This window comes from Typopeltis vanoorti, chromosome 15, assembly GCF_054136105.1.
Source record: "Typopeltis vanoorti isolate ZY-2024b chromosome 15, IOZ_Tvanoo_1.0, whole genome shotgun sequence".
NCBI classification, from domain to species: Eukaryota; Metazoa; Arthropoda; class Arachnida; order Uropygi; family Thelyphonidae; genus Typopeltis; species Typopeltis vanoorti.
The window spans coordinates 49147574-49162566 of NC_143563.1; the positions used below are offsets into that span (position 1 = coordinate 49147574).

Consider the following 14993-nt stretch of genomic DNA (forward strand, 5'->3'; position numbering starts at 1 on the left):
AAACAGTTCTTGTTTTATGAGAAATAATGCAGAGTTGTGTTTTGCTAGCCTTGAACTCCAATGATGACTGTTTTGAAGATCACAATTTAAGGCAGTAGAAGTTAGAGCTACAGGTTGTGGTGATTTTTATATTATGCTGTCGTAGAAGTTGGGAGAAAGACCGAATGATGCGAGTTTACTTAACAGACATTTGTACCAAATTCAGTCAAAAGCCTTGGAGATATAAAGGGATTTGAGATTTGAGATTGAGATTGGCCAAACCTTTCTATGGTGTTTGTCCAGAGATGGGTGACATTGATTAATAGATTCCTTGTCGATTGGCAGTGATGGAATCTATATTGGCAGTCATTTATGAGATGAGTCTTCAATGTAGCATAAGAGTTGGGTGTTGATGGTTCTTTCTATTATTTTAGAAAGAGGTGAGACAATGACAGTAGATTGGAGGTAAAGATTTGTTACCTTTCTTAAGATTAGGAATAGGTTGTATATGAGTTAGTTTCCAGACTGCAAGATAAATATCAGTGGAATATGAAAGTGTAAATAGGCAGCATACATTGTTAGTCATTTCTGAGCACAGACCTTTAGAACAATGGAGGCATGCTATCGGGGCCAACAGTCTTTTTTGGATCCAATTTGAGCAAAATTTTTCTGATCTCTCTCTGGTAAGAGGTCAAACACAGCATTGAGTGTTTGGAATGGGTGGGTGACATTTACCATGATTAGATTTGAACGAATAAAAAGCTAGGATTTTGGTTTTTTCTGTGGGTGATGATGCAATAGTGGTGGGAATAGTACTGGGCAGAAACTTCAGGCAATAGCTTTGGCTAGAGCTCAGAAGGCATGGCTGCCATTTGGCAGAATGCAAGTTTCCAGCTTTTAGCTCTCTCAAAATCAGTTTTTGATGTGATAATTTTCTTGCAGCTATTCCACGCTTTAGTGTAGGCAATATACAGAGATGGAATTTTGGATGCAAGCCAGTTGTAATATAACTGACTTATTTCGTCTTGGCAACCCTGTGATAGAGGATGGGAATTTAGGATGGAGTGGGGGGAATAAACGTTTCCATGCTGATGAGAATTATTTTAGTAATTCTTTCTGCACATAGGTTTGAATCATGTGGCCAGAAACAGTAATCTAACCAAGGAAATAAGGCATAGAAGTTGGGAAGATTATCCACTTGACTTTCTTGTAATGCCTTTCTAGATTGTGGTCTGAGCTACCTAGAGGGTAGAAAACATTCACAGAATACTTAGATGTCTGGTATTCTGGTGGGCATGTGGACAATTTATGTGAGATTTCTGTGATTGCAAAAGTCTCAGCCTCTCTACCTGCTTGATCTGAGCAATTGGAGTCAAATGGTGTTGTGGACACTGGAATCTCCAAGGAAGATGACTTTGCTGTTTAGAGAGTTGGACTGAAGAAAATCAACATTCAAGGAAAGGTAATTGGAGAGTGGCAGAGACAGCATATGAATTTGATAGAATGAAGTAGAGCAATTTTTATCCAAAGGAGGTCAAAATTGGGAGATCCCAGGTTGGACACTCTCTGGCATAGCATGGTATATTGGAGCAAACATAGGCACAGACCCCCCACCTCTGAGGTGAAAGGAGTCAAAGAGTGTGTAGTTGAGAAAGGAGATGAGTAGTATCCGAGGAAGTTGAGATTTGGGCTTATGTCAGGAAAAGTGCAGTCTTGTAGACTGGAGGTGGAAGTGAACATCATTAAGGTTAGAACTGAGGCCACATATATTTGTAAAATGGATTTGGAAGCTTCTGTGAAGTTTACTGTTGATATCAAATGGGTCCTATATGTTCCCTATGCAGTGTACGGGATCAGGTTTCCATACTGCTATTTGCAGAGTTTGATTTTCTTACAAGTATCCCTTCTTTATAATTGCCCATGCTTTGTCTCCACTTTGATTTCTCTTCTAGTTCTCATTGTAATGAGCTCATACATGTGATGCAGGCATAGTGCCTCCTGACTTGTTCATGGATGATATGAATGCATTTTTGCTTGTGAGATATCACAGGTCACTTTCATTAAACTGAGGATCCTCATTCTGTCTCTTGTATAATTGTGGACCTGACAATTTTCATGGGATCAAAATTACATAACTTTCAAAATGGAAATTCAGGATGATGGCATACTTTTTGTTTTCTGCCTTGTCTTGAACTGATGACATAATGAGGTCATGAAACTTGCTGCCATTGTCTGCAGTCAGCAAGTTAGCTTTGAGACACTGATAGTGAATTGCTTTGAGGTCCCCCCCCCACCCAGCTGTTTCTATTTTCCAGAAGAAAGTTTTGTTGAGCATAGTAAGGACATGTTCCAGGCTATCTATGTGCTTGTTGAGATTCAGGAACTGTTTAGCAATGCAGAGGTATAGGGGATAAAAAAATGGCTGGATGAGAATTACGTAGGAGTTTGAGTGCTGATTCAATTTTGGCAGGCTAAACCAACTGTAAGTACTTGGAGCATTTCAAAAAAAGTTTTTCCATATTCCAGTATCAGCCAAAGATGGTCGAAAGGTAGCTCTGCTTTGTTTCTGCCAATGACATGCTACATGTTGACTGCTAGCTCTTACTATGGTTGATACTGGAATATGGGAAAACTTTTTTTGAAATGCTAAAAGTACTTACAGTCGGTTTAGCATCCTTCATTCCCTTGAGAACTATTAACAATATAATAACCAGCACAATTTCCTAGTAACACACTGAGGCATAACTGTAGTCCTAAAATGTCTGAGAAGACTTGTACAGGAACTGTACAAGTCTTCTCAGACATCTGGCAGCAACTTGCTGCCAGCAATTGGCAGAAGCAACATAATGAAGGCTGTTACTGAGATCATATCTTACTAAACTATGCGCAAGGAATTGAAGAGGATCGGTTAACTAAGAGATAGAATGAGCGTCCTCCATTTAATCAAAGTGACCTGTGATATCTCACAAGCAAAAATGTATTCATATCATCCATGAACAAGTCAGAAGCTATTTCCCATAATGTTAGCATAATAAGAATGAATATAAATAAATGAGATCATACACATACCAGCCACTTAATTAAAAACTTATTATACAGTGATTTGCATATAAGTATGCAAATGCCAATACCGATCCTCTTCAATTCCATGCGCATAGTTTAGTAAGATATGAGTCTCAGTAACAGCCTTCATTATGTTGCTTCGGTCAATTGCTGGCAGCAAGTTGCCTGTACAAGTCTTCCCAGACATTTTAGGACTACAGTTATGCCTCAATGCAAGTTATTTTTCCACTGATACAAAATTAATAACAGAAAAAACTCACGTACATAGATTATTTAATAGTATAATTTTTGCCTGTGTGTCAGCATCTTCAGTACATTAAGCTCAAATTAAACAATAACTGACAATTCCAAAAAGCGCCACCTAAGTAGCTGGTGTAAGATAACTAAAAAGGTCAATAACTTTCCTTTAAAAAAAAAAAAACATTCTTCCTTTCTATCTAATGGTTATAAGAATTGCTTCATTAAAAGAACTTTGAGTAGTTTTAATATGTCTTCCTCTTCAAACACAGAAGAAATAATGCGCATTATTATCCTTTATGTACAAGGCATCAGTGAACGTATAGTTTTAAAGTATAGTGAAAGTTTTAAAACCACTGAATATTTTTGTTGCCTTTCGACCGTTTAGAAAAATCTCCACCTTTCTCACTTCTCCTAAGGACAAGCTTCCACATCTTAATCATCCAGGTGTCTACCAGATTCCGTGCTCTTGTGGATTATCTTATTCGGACACACGGGAAGATCTGCCTCTATTTGGCTAGAAGAACACCAATCTTATATTGAATACTTTAAACCTGAAAAGTCTGGACTTGCAGAACATGCCATCTTCACCAGACACAGAGTTCATTGGAGAAAGACAAAAGTTCTTCACAAAAGTCAGTTTCTCATGGAACGCCTTTATAAAGAAACATGTGATCTCTACTTCATTCTCCTAACTTCAACAGATCCGACGGCTTACATCTATCCCCTTTATGGGAGATAGTACTTTACAAATCAGCTCATCTTTCCTAACTTTTTATTGTATTGTTTTTTTTTTTTTTTTTTTTTTTTTTTAAGGAAAGTTATTGACCTTTTTAGTTATCTTACATCAGCTACTTAGGTGGCGCTTTTTGGAATTGTCAGGTATTGTTTAATTTGAGCTTAATGTACTGAAGATGCCTGTGACACACAGGTGAAAATTATACTATTAAATAATCTTTGTACGTGAGTTTTTTCCGTTATTAATTTTGTATCGATATGTCTACTCACGGTATACCTCTTTTAAAACTTATTTTTCCACTGGTTAAACACCCAGATATCACCTTTTCAGAAACCAGTCCAGCTCTGTTGTTTTCAAAATCATGGCTCCAGACAGACAGGCACCCACGATAAGTCCTTATTGTACTTTGAAAGATCCTTTGTTTTTCCCATTGTGATCAATGTTATTGATGACTACTGACCAGCAGCAGCATTCTCAAATAGTTGTCTAGAGCATGCAGAAATGCAAATGCAAATATTATACACTGTAACTGATGTTTAGATGGAACTGAATAAAGGTTTCTAATTCAGTGGTCAGTACTGTGTGAAAACTGCTGTAGACACTTTGAAATTAAATGTGATAATGATCAACTTAAGTCACTTTTTAAGAACACTGCAATATTGTTGTACCTAACATTTCATGCTTCTAAAGCACTTCTGACCAAATCAATCTACCCAGGCCTTGGTCTTCCTCTGAGTCTCTTTCATGACATCTTGGCATCAAGCACTTTTTGCTAACCTTTCTTTGCCCTTTCTATTTAAGTGGCCATACCACCTTAGATTAGCTCTGCTGTCAAGTTCTTTTCTAATATCTTCATTTTTAATATGATTCTGCCATTGGTTCACTTTCCTAATTTTTCTCAGAACTCTTGTATTTGTGGTCTCTAGTCATTGATTAAGTACTTTGTTTCTAACAAAATACTCAGATCCATAACTTAAAACTGGTTTAAACATTGTCTTGTATACTGCTAGTTTAGTGTTTTGGCTAATTTCTCAATTATTTCATATAAATTTATTCAGCTGGCTACCCACCATACCAGATTTGCTTATTCTGTTGTCTATCTCCAGATTCAACCTGTCATCTTCACTAAAAACTGTGCCTAAATAGCTGAAATATTTTACTTGTTCTATAGGATCTTCATTCAGAATGCAGTTGAAGTTTTCTATACTTCTGCCTATTTTCATTGTTTTGCTCTTTTTATTGCTGATTTTCATGCCGAATTTGTTACAGCTATTATTGAATTTAGTTATAGAATCCTGGAGACGTGCACTAGATGTGTTTAGGAGTACATCATTTGCATAAAACAAAAAGCCAAGTTTGACATCTCCAATTCTAATATCAGGCCTAATGACACTTTTTTCATAATGTGATCCATATAGATGATGAATAAGAATGAATATGATATATGCATCCTTGCCATACTCCTGATTTTACATCAAACCATCTTCTTATATCTCTTAATTCTAACTGCTGACTGACAACTTAAACATAGATTATGGATTGCTCTGTATAATGTGCCATTCATCCCATTTAACTGCAGTGTTTTGAAAAGTTTTTTCCCAGATCTTCAAAACTCAAGTACAGATCCTTGTCATACTCCCACAATTTCTCAACTATCTGTCTTAAAGTGAAAATCTTATCACTTGACAATCTCTATTTGCCATGAGCCCATCTTTTTCATCTCCAAGTTTCTCTTCCACAATCTTTCTCAACCTCTTTCCAAGTATGGTTGCATAAATCTTACCTGGAACACTTAGTAGAGAAATTCTTCTGTAATTCTCATATTCAGTTTTATTCCCTTTTTTTTTTTTTTTATAGATGGGTACTATGAAAGCTCTACTCCAATCATTGTGAATTTGACCTTCTGACACCAGGCTCTGAATTATGCAATGTAGCCACTGCAAAACTTTTATACCTTCATACTTGAGCATTTCTAGTCAAATATCATCTACTCCAGTTGCCTTTCCACATTTCAGGTTTTTGACAGCTTTTTTACCTCAAGTATTGATATGTACTCCTCTTTGTATTCCTCTTGAAAATTTTCTAGTATGGTTCTGTTACTGCTTGGTTTGTTTAATAGTCTTTCAAAGTAATTACTCCAGACATCTAGGATATCCTTACCTTCAGTTTTCATGTCACCATTATCATCTTTGATTCCTTTTACAGTACTCCTTCCTCAATTTCTAAGATTCTTCAATAGCTTCCATAACATTTTGCTACCTTTCTGATATTTATTTTCTATATTTGTACCAAAGTCTTCCCATGATTTTTGTTTAGCTGCTTTTACATACAGCTTAGTGCTTACATTTTTCTCAGAATTCTTTTAGGGCATATGCTAGGAACTTATTTGCTAGGAACTTTTGGTATGCTTTCTTCTTTTTTAGGACTGATTCTTTAACTTCGTGTCCATCATAGGGTTCTTATTTTTTCTATCTTTGCAGACAACTTCACCACATACCTCCCTAACTGAATCAATGTCTTCTTCAGAGTTTACCACTGAGACTCCAAGCTTTGGTTCTTGTTTTCAATTTTTTCTTTTTTTTTAATTCAATAGTTTGTATAGTCAAGTCCACAATTTACTTTTGAAAGCTGCTCAGCTTTAATTCATTTAAAAAAAAACTTTCTTACATTCTTTTCAATGTGATATCCATTTTAATCTTGCTTGGTACTAAGTAATGATCACTTCCAATTTCAAATCCTCTGTACACTCTTCTATCCTGAATGGGCAAAAAGATATCACTATCAACAACATAGTCAATGAGGCTTTTCTTATTTCTTGTGTCTTCTCTCCATGTGTGCACATATTTATGTTGAAATATGGTTAGTAATGGCTGGTATGTGTCATGAGTAGAAGTCCAGTAAATATTTAACATTATGATTGTTATTATATATTATTATTATTATTTGTATCAGCAGATTACATTAACTTCACAAACTGATAAGTAGATGCAATAAATACTTACTTTTATAAGGTACAAGCTTATATACTCATAAACAACTCAAAGTTAGTCTTAAAACAATATTCATTAAAGCATACTAATGTAATAACTTACCTGGGGTATCATCTTTGACTAATATTTTCTCACTCATTGTTATTTTGCCCACTTGACTATTGGCAGATGTACGAATGCTAAAAATGAAAAGACAAAATCCCATTCAAGCTGCAAAACATCGTTGATGATTTGTTTGCATTTTTTTTTTTATTTATGAAATATTTCTGAAATAAAGGGCATGTCAAGGCAATCTTCACATGCACACATAGGGGTATGAGATGATCAAATTATGATTAAAACTAGCTAGGGAGAAGTAACTTCCACATGTGGAGAATCAACCAAGGACACCATCAAACTCGATCCCTGTTGGATAATGAATGAATGAGAGCAAATTGGCTAACTAGATAGTATTTTGGAGCCTCCATAGCTTTATTAATAACGATAGCTTGGGGTTCAAAATTCCATCTAGGACATGAAGAGCTTTTCAAAATAAACTATTTCATGCAGAAGAGGCAGAATATTTCCTCCTGAAGTCATATGAATTAGCAAGAGCACATATACACTCAAAATGAGGACCAGATTAAGGCTTCAAACCAAAAAGCTCCACATGATGAGAATTAGAACAAAGGCATTAAAGTTTGTTTTAAATACATCCCATTTTCTTTTTTTTTACAAACAAGATATTTCACCATTTTGATTCAAATACCTTAATTATCTAACCTTCAGTCCATTGAGTTATTATTATTTTTTATCTGACCTACACACAAAAGGTTGCATGACTTATCTCATATTAGTGCTGTGCATGTGTGTGAAAGAAGGTAAACAGAAAGGAGGAATCTGTTCCCAGTTTTTTTGAACAGCTAAAGCTTGTATTCTTTGGGGAAGGTTGTCCACAAAACAGAAGCAGATGGCATGAATGAGGAGGCAGAGAAGTTGGTTTGACAAGTATGTTTCAACCTGGATTGTAAATTATTGTTGGTTAGCAGCAGCTCTTATTATGATTTTGGAGGAAAGTGGCTAATTCAGCAGAACTTTATTCACAGAGGTATCTGTGGAAGATGCATAAGGCAGAAACTGAACATCTATGGAGAGAAATCAAAGTGGATCAATGAGAGAGAAAGAGAGATCATCAATCAACTGGATTGTCCTCCTCTGGATAGCATGAAGTAATCTTAGAATATTTTTTTTAACCATCAAAGGTTGTAAACCTATTGTGTGCTAAATGTACACAATTATTGCAAAACTCAAAAACTGGGTGCTATATCAGTAACACACACACACACGTTAGTCATTATCGATTTCTGAATAATAGAAATAGAGAAGTATTGGAAAAGAGAAAATATGGTTAATCATCATACTTCTTATTTTAGGTTTAAGAAGGTATTTTTTCTAAGTCTTCCTTTTCAAATGGGAAAGAGGACTACCCATGGATAATCCTAAGTTCTATTTTTATAATGCATTTTAAATACAGTGATTCCATATGCAAATGGAACTCAGAGCCAGTAATGGGCAGTCTTGTTTCTCCAGTTTTAGCACACTTTTACATGGAAATATTTGAGAAAAAGCCTTAGAAAATACACTCAAATCTATTATACTGAAGAGATATGTTAATGGTGTTTTTCTACTTTAACCACAGATTACAATCACTTTTGGATATTTTATGCTATCTCAACATCAGAATTACTTATGAACTAGACTTAATATGCTTACTTTATTGGATTTAAATTAACAAAAGGGCCTGGAAAGTAAAAAAATCTCCATCCTTAGAAGAAAAAAAAAACATATACCAACAGATATTTGCATGCCACTTATTGCAAAACTCAAAAACTGGGTGCTATATCAGTAAGAGGAGTAAAGGCTTCCCATCATATTAATGATCAGGGAGAGCTAATCAAAGAACTCTAATTTCTAAATGACATCTTCCTACAAAATAGCTATAAAAAGCATTCTAGCTCCAGACGCCTCACAAACTAAGAGTCAAATGTATCTGTAGTAATGAAGAAGTCTAAGATTATGTCTCAATCCATACATTGGCCCCTTCCCTGTAGGCCACCTGATCATGGTGGAGGGGACCTCCTAGTGATGGTACTGGCCATTCTTCACTTTTCCTCTTCTTTTTCCCCGTATTCTTTGCTCTACTTCTCCTGAGCCTTTCTTATTATCCTTTCTTCCAGATCATCACTGGAATCCAAAATCCTATGTTTGCCATGCAGTGCTACCTGTGGACATCTAGAAAGAGGAATCCTGTTAGTGCACTTTGATGCCTGCTTCAACAAGATGACAAGCAGTCCTGGATGGCCCGACCAGGATCAATCAGCTAGTGGGCTTGCCTGCAAGAGTCATCGGTGTTGCAATAAGTCTCTCACCCCATGGTCTGGATGCAAGACTTGCTGTGGTGCTGGTATAGCATCTTGGATAGCCCTGGCATTCCACTCTCAAGCACAGTCATTGTTTGCCAGTCAGTGGGCATCCAGGTATGGGCTCCATGGTGGGTGGGGAGCTTTGGTGCTAAACCAAAAACTCCTTGAGCATAAATTCTTCATCCTCAAATGTTTCAGGGACCCTAACAAAGTCCCAGCCAAGTGCTCATACCATAGATACAGTGTTTGGTAACAGAAATAAGAAATAAAAGATATATGATACTATTATAAATGTATCAATGTTTTTATTGGTTATATATATTGGTTAAGACCCAATGTATATAAGATTTTGAAACACTTAAATGCAGATACCAAAGAAAACATAAAATTAAACACTGAAATGAAATCAGAAGAATTTCTAAATTACTCCACAGAATTGTGGACAGACAAATATTTTAAAAAAGACAACTGGCAAACAATTAACGAAAATGAAATAACTAAAGAAGAATTAGAAATCAGCCTGAAAGAAACAAGAAACGGAAAATCACCTGGAGAAGATAAGCTAGGTTCAGAACTATATAAATACGCAGGAACAAGATTCAAAGAAAGACTCTTATTATTTTTAAATAAAATTTATTCAACTAGTATCCCCCCAATAGAATGGAAAAAAGCAATTGCAATTCCTATCTTTAAAAAAGGTGATAGAGGTGACCCTAAAAACTATAGAGGTATCAGTATACTCAATTCCTGTTACAAAATATATATAACAGAATCTTAAATAGCAAACTAATGAAATATTCCGAAAACTTTATTTTAGAAGTACAGAATGGATTTAGAAAAGGACGATCGTGTATAGACCTGGCCCTTTGCCTAAAATTAATAATAGAGAAAAGAAGAGAATACAATTTAGAAACATATATTGCATTTATTGACTTTGAAAAAGCATTTGACAAAGTTAAAAGAAACATATTTTTAACATATTAAAAGAAAGACAAATACCAAATAATATCATAAAAGCTATCACAAGTATATATGAAAATATATCAAATACAAATAAGATTAAACCACAAGCTATCATATATGAGAGAGATAAACCAAGGGGTTCAACAGGGATGTCCCCTCTCAGCAACTCTTTTTAATATCTACTTAAATGAAATAATAATAAAATGGAATAAAAATTTACATCAAGGAATTAAACTTTCTCCTACAGTAAACTTAAACACTCTCCTCTTTGCCAATGACCAAATAATAATTACAAATAGCTATTTTAGATCTAAATGAGATAGCCAAAGATTATGCTATGATAATATCAACAGAAAAATAAAAAACTATGGCCTTTAAAGGACAAGATCCAGCAAGAACTAAACTAGTAATAGATAACAAGATCTTAGAACAGGTGAATTCATTTAACTACCTAGGATGTATGATCACATATAAAAATAAAAAAGATATAAACATAAAAATTGTAAAATATTTAAAAATAACAGGTGTAATTAACTCTATATTTAAACCAAACCTAGTTAAAAAAAAACCAGACTAAAAGTATACAATACATTAATTCTACCAATCTTAATGTATGGAAGCAAAATCTGGACAATAAAACAAAAAGACAAAGATTAATAACAGCAGAAATGAAGTTTATGAGAAAAACTGCAAAGTATACCCTATTTGATCGCAAAAGAAACGAAGAAATTATGAAAGAATTAAACCAAGAACCAGTAATAGAAAAAATTAAAAAATATAAACATAAATGGATGGAACACATTCAAAGAATGAAAACAGAAAGATTATCACAACAAGCCTTAAAGTACAAGCCATTAGGAAAAAGAAAACCAGGATGTCCTCTTAAATGATGACCTCTAAGGCCAGAACAGGCCATGCTAGGCCTAAATCCTTGATACGCATGATTATGATGATCAATGTTTTTGATCATTCACAATAGGTGAAAAGCCATTAGGAAAAATGTCACCCTTCTTTATTCAAAAGGTTTTAGGACTAGCAGAATCTCCTTGTGGAAACATGTCAGCAACATTCCGAGAAACTACTGAAAACAACATCCATGAGTGGAATACCAATCACAGTAACATCTCATAAAACACTCAACTCTTGTAGAGGAGTGATATCAGAATGGGATCTCCTTGATATTCCTAATGAGGAGATATGCTCAGAACTTTAAGATCAGTGAGTGACAGATGGGAGGTGCATCCTGATACATAGCTATGGCACCTGGTTCTAACCAGGAACATTATCATTACTTTTGATACACCTAAGCCTCCGACATCTGTAAAAGCAAGGTATTCAACTGTTCTCTTACACTGTACATCTCTAATCCACTGATGGTTTTAAATGTCAGAAATATGAGCACGCCCAAATTGCCTGTCATGGTTCTACCACCCATGCCTGATGTGGCAGTAAAGAGCATAACAAATCTTGCTCTGCAAAGCTAAATATGTCAACTGTCAGGGAGATCACCCAGCTTACTGCCATGCATGTCAGAAGTGGAAAGAATACAAAAAAAAAAAAAAAATCATATCAGGATGCAAAAAAGAAAGTTAGCCACCTCAACACATCCATTCTGAGATCTTCTTATGCTGAGAAGGTGGCAGCAAAGAAAATGTCAACAGCATCTCAAACATGTATATCTATTCTACTGTTTGATAATTTCATCATACCTGAATGTTATGATCATGAGTGCTTCTCTGTTGGACACATCAATCGCATGACCTACAGTCTCACTTCAGAAACAACTCCAAAAATGGTTCCATTCAGTGAGAATCCAGTTGTCAAAAAAAGTTATAGCAAAGATATTATTTAAAGATAAACCACCAGACCACTCCCCCCCCCATAGAAAATATGGATACTTCGGTATCCACTGGAGGTAAATTAAACTTGCCAACTGACTCTGACATCAGATGAATTCAATATTCATTGAATATTTTACCAGAGGAAGAGATGGATACTGGCCATTCATATTTCCCCAAAACAATTGATAACTGTAAACCTGACAAAGGTAAGCCCTCAATCTCCTGAAAACAAGACAAGTCTATAAGGCCAAAACAGGAAAATTTTTACAATAGATCTGTTGTGGACTTTGCCAGAATATCAATGATATCAAGATTTTATTGCAGAAACACAAACATTCCTGTTTCTGTCTACAGGAGACATACTTAGGCCCTAATGAGGACCATACCATATGGAATTTTAATGTTGTATGCAAGGACAGAACTGGAGGTGGTCCTGCTTATGGCAGAATAGCTATCCCAGAGGGTAGTCATACTCCTTAAGCCAACACTGTTCTGGAAGCAGTACTGATTTATCTATCCATGGGATTTCTTATCATAGTATGTTCAAATTATTTACCACTGAGTGTTGAGTTATATGAAATCTATCTTGATAACTTAATCGTGCAACTGTCTGAACCCATACTTCTTATGGATTGGGACATAATATAATGCCAACACAAATACATGAGGTTGAATTATTGAAAGAATCCTTGACAATAATGATCATCCCCTTTAGAATAATAGACTCAATACTTTCTTCCATATCCTACCCACTCATATTCTGCAGTTGATCTTACAATCTGCTTCCTTTCCATTCTTCTGCTACTCACATGGGATATCAAAGAGAACACACACACACACACACACACATGGAAGCCATCACTTTTCTGATTTTTGCCCATATGGAAAATGGACCAGGCTGATTGGAACATTTTTCCCATCTTGCAAAATTTAATGCTGATAGTCAGTCAAACATCTATTAATGACCATTGTCCAGGCAGCAACAGCCTCCATTCCACGAAACCATCTCAATTCCCACTCTATCCAAAGCCAATGTGGAACCTACAATGCCAGGCTGCCACAAAAAAAAAAAAAAAAAAAAAAAAAAAAAAAAAAAAAAAAAAAAAAAATCAACAGAGCATGTGGCATAATAGATACCTCACCACATCAAACTTAATAACTTTTAAGGGTGCTTGGGCCAAAGCACATTATGCGAGAATCAAATTGAATCATGGATCCAATCTACCTCATCAATTAATCAAATGAAAAGTGCAAAAATTGTATGGTATAAAATCCAGAAAATGAAAGGTACATATAGAACACACCATTTGTCTACTTTAGACCATAATTGAAGTGTTATTGATGATCCCCAAGCAATTGCAGATACTATGGAAGAAAATTTTGCCATAATTTCAACAACTTCATATCCTTCTGAGATTTTAATATTGAAGGAGCAGTGAGAGAAATAAAGGCTAAATTTTTCTACCAATGGGCTTGAGCCATACAATCAGCCATTTGTTAAGGAGGAATTAAAAATACTCTTTTATTGTCTCACTCTAGTTCAGCAGGGCCTGATGACATCCATTATGAAATGATAAAAACATCTACCATCATCTTCTATGAATCTCCTTCTCTCAATATGCGATAAAACACTTTTGCAGAGGAAGAGTTTCTGGATTCTTGACATAAGTCAGCTATCCCAAAACCAGGAAAGGATCACACAAGCAAATAATTATCGACCTACCAAAAGGACTTAATGCAAGTCCTTTTGCCTTAAAACAAATACAACTAAAAAATATAAGTTAAAAGAAATACAAGGATAGTTCATCTGAATGGATTTGATTTGGTGTTCGGAGACTTGAAAAAGTGTTGTTGAATAAAGTGAAAGTGGATGTGCAGAATTAAGGAAAGTAGAGTTGTTGTTGTTTTTTTTTTTTTTTGGGGGGGGGGGGGGAGTTGTTGTTGAGTGGATATGCAGACATCGGCGAGGCAGTTGCGTGTAAGAATACATATAATATGCTTAGGTTAGTACCACTATCCTGGCACTTAATATTAACTATCCCATTCTGGTTTGTTACCAGTGATACTAACTTAAGCATATTATACATATTCTTACACTCAACTACCACACAAATTCTCAGATGCAATTACTAGATCGAGCACTCTCGAATCCCTAGTATATTCCATTACATGCACAATTACATTACATGAACAAGCAGGAGAAATTTTCAGAAAGGGACTAAGGGGCTTTTGCACTTTATGTACACTAATGCCAGGAGCATTCAGAACAAGCAGGAGGAATTTTTGGCATTGGTTACTTCATCCTGGCCAAAGGTGATTGGAATTAGCCAGGAATGACTAACAGAAGATGATATAGTAGGATAGAATGTGAAGGGTATGATGTATTCAGGGAGGATAGACAGAAAAGAATGGGGGAGGAGTGTTATTGATGATAGATGACGAACTGCAACCAAAGAGAGTAGAAGTTCAACTGCAGTATTGTAAAAATAGCACATTTGAGGCTATCTGATGTGATATTGAAGCCAGCAGAACAAAATATACAGTTGGATGCTACTGAAGACCAGAGGATGGAAATAGTATGCATCAGCAATGAGTGGAGGACAGGCAATTATTATGAGTGACTTCAGCTATGGGCACAGATTGAAAGGAAGAGAAGCCACATGGGAAGTAGGAAATGGATTTTAGGCGGTTACTAAAGGGTTAATTATCTGAGACAGCATGTAATGGAATATACCAGGGATTCGAGAGTGCTCGATCTAGTAATTGCATCTGAGAATTT

At 35.4% G+C, this 14993-nt stretch overlaps 1 protein-coding gene across 2 annotated transcripts in view; it reads right to left on the reverse strand.

Annotated features, from left to right (window-relative positions):
- LOC150098748 (putative serine incorporator) overlaps window positions 1-14993 on the reverse strand; it is a 245919-nt gene that overhangs the window by 66473 nt on the left and 164453 nt on the right. For both annotated transcript variants that reach the window (XM_090405622.1, XM_090405621.1), the window contains exon 10: window positions 7111-7187. In XM_090405622.1, the coding sequence (XP_090261748.1) occupies window positions 7111-7187 (77 nt within the window). The remainder of the gene's footprint in view (window positions 1-7110; window positions 7188-14993) is intronic.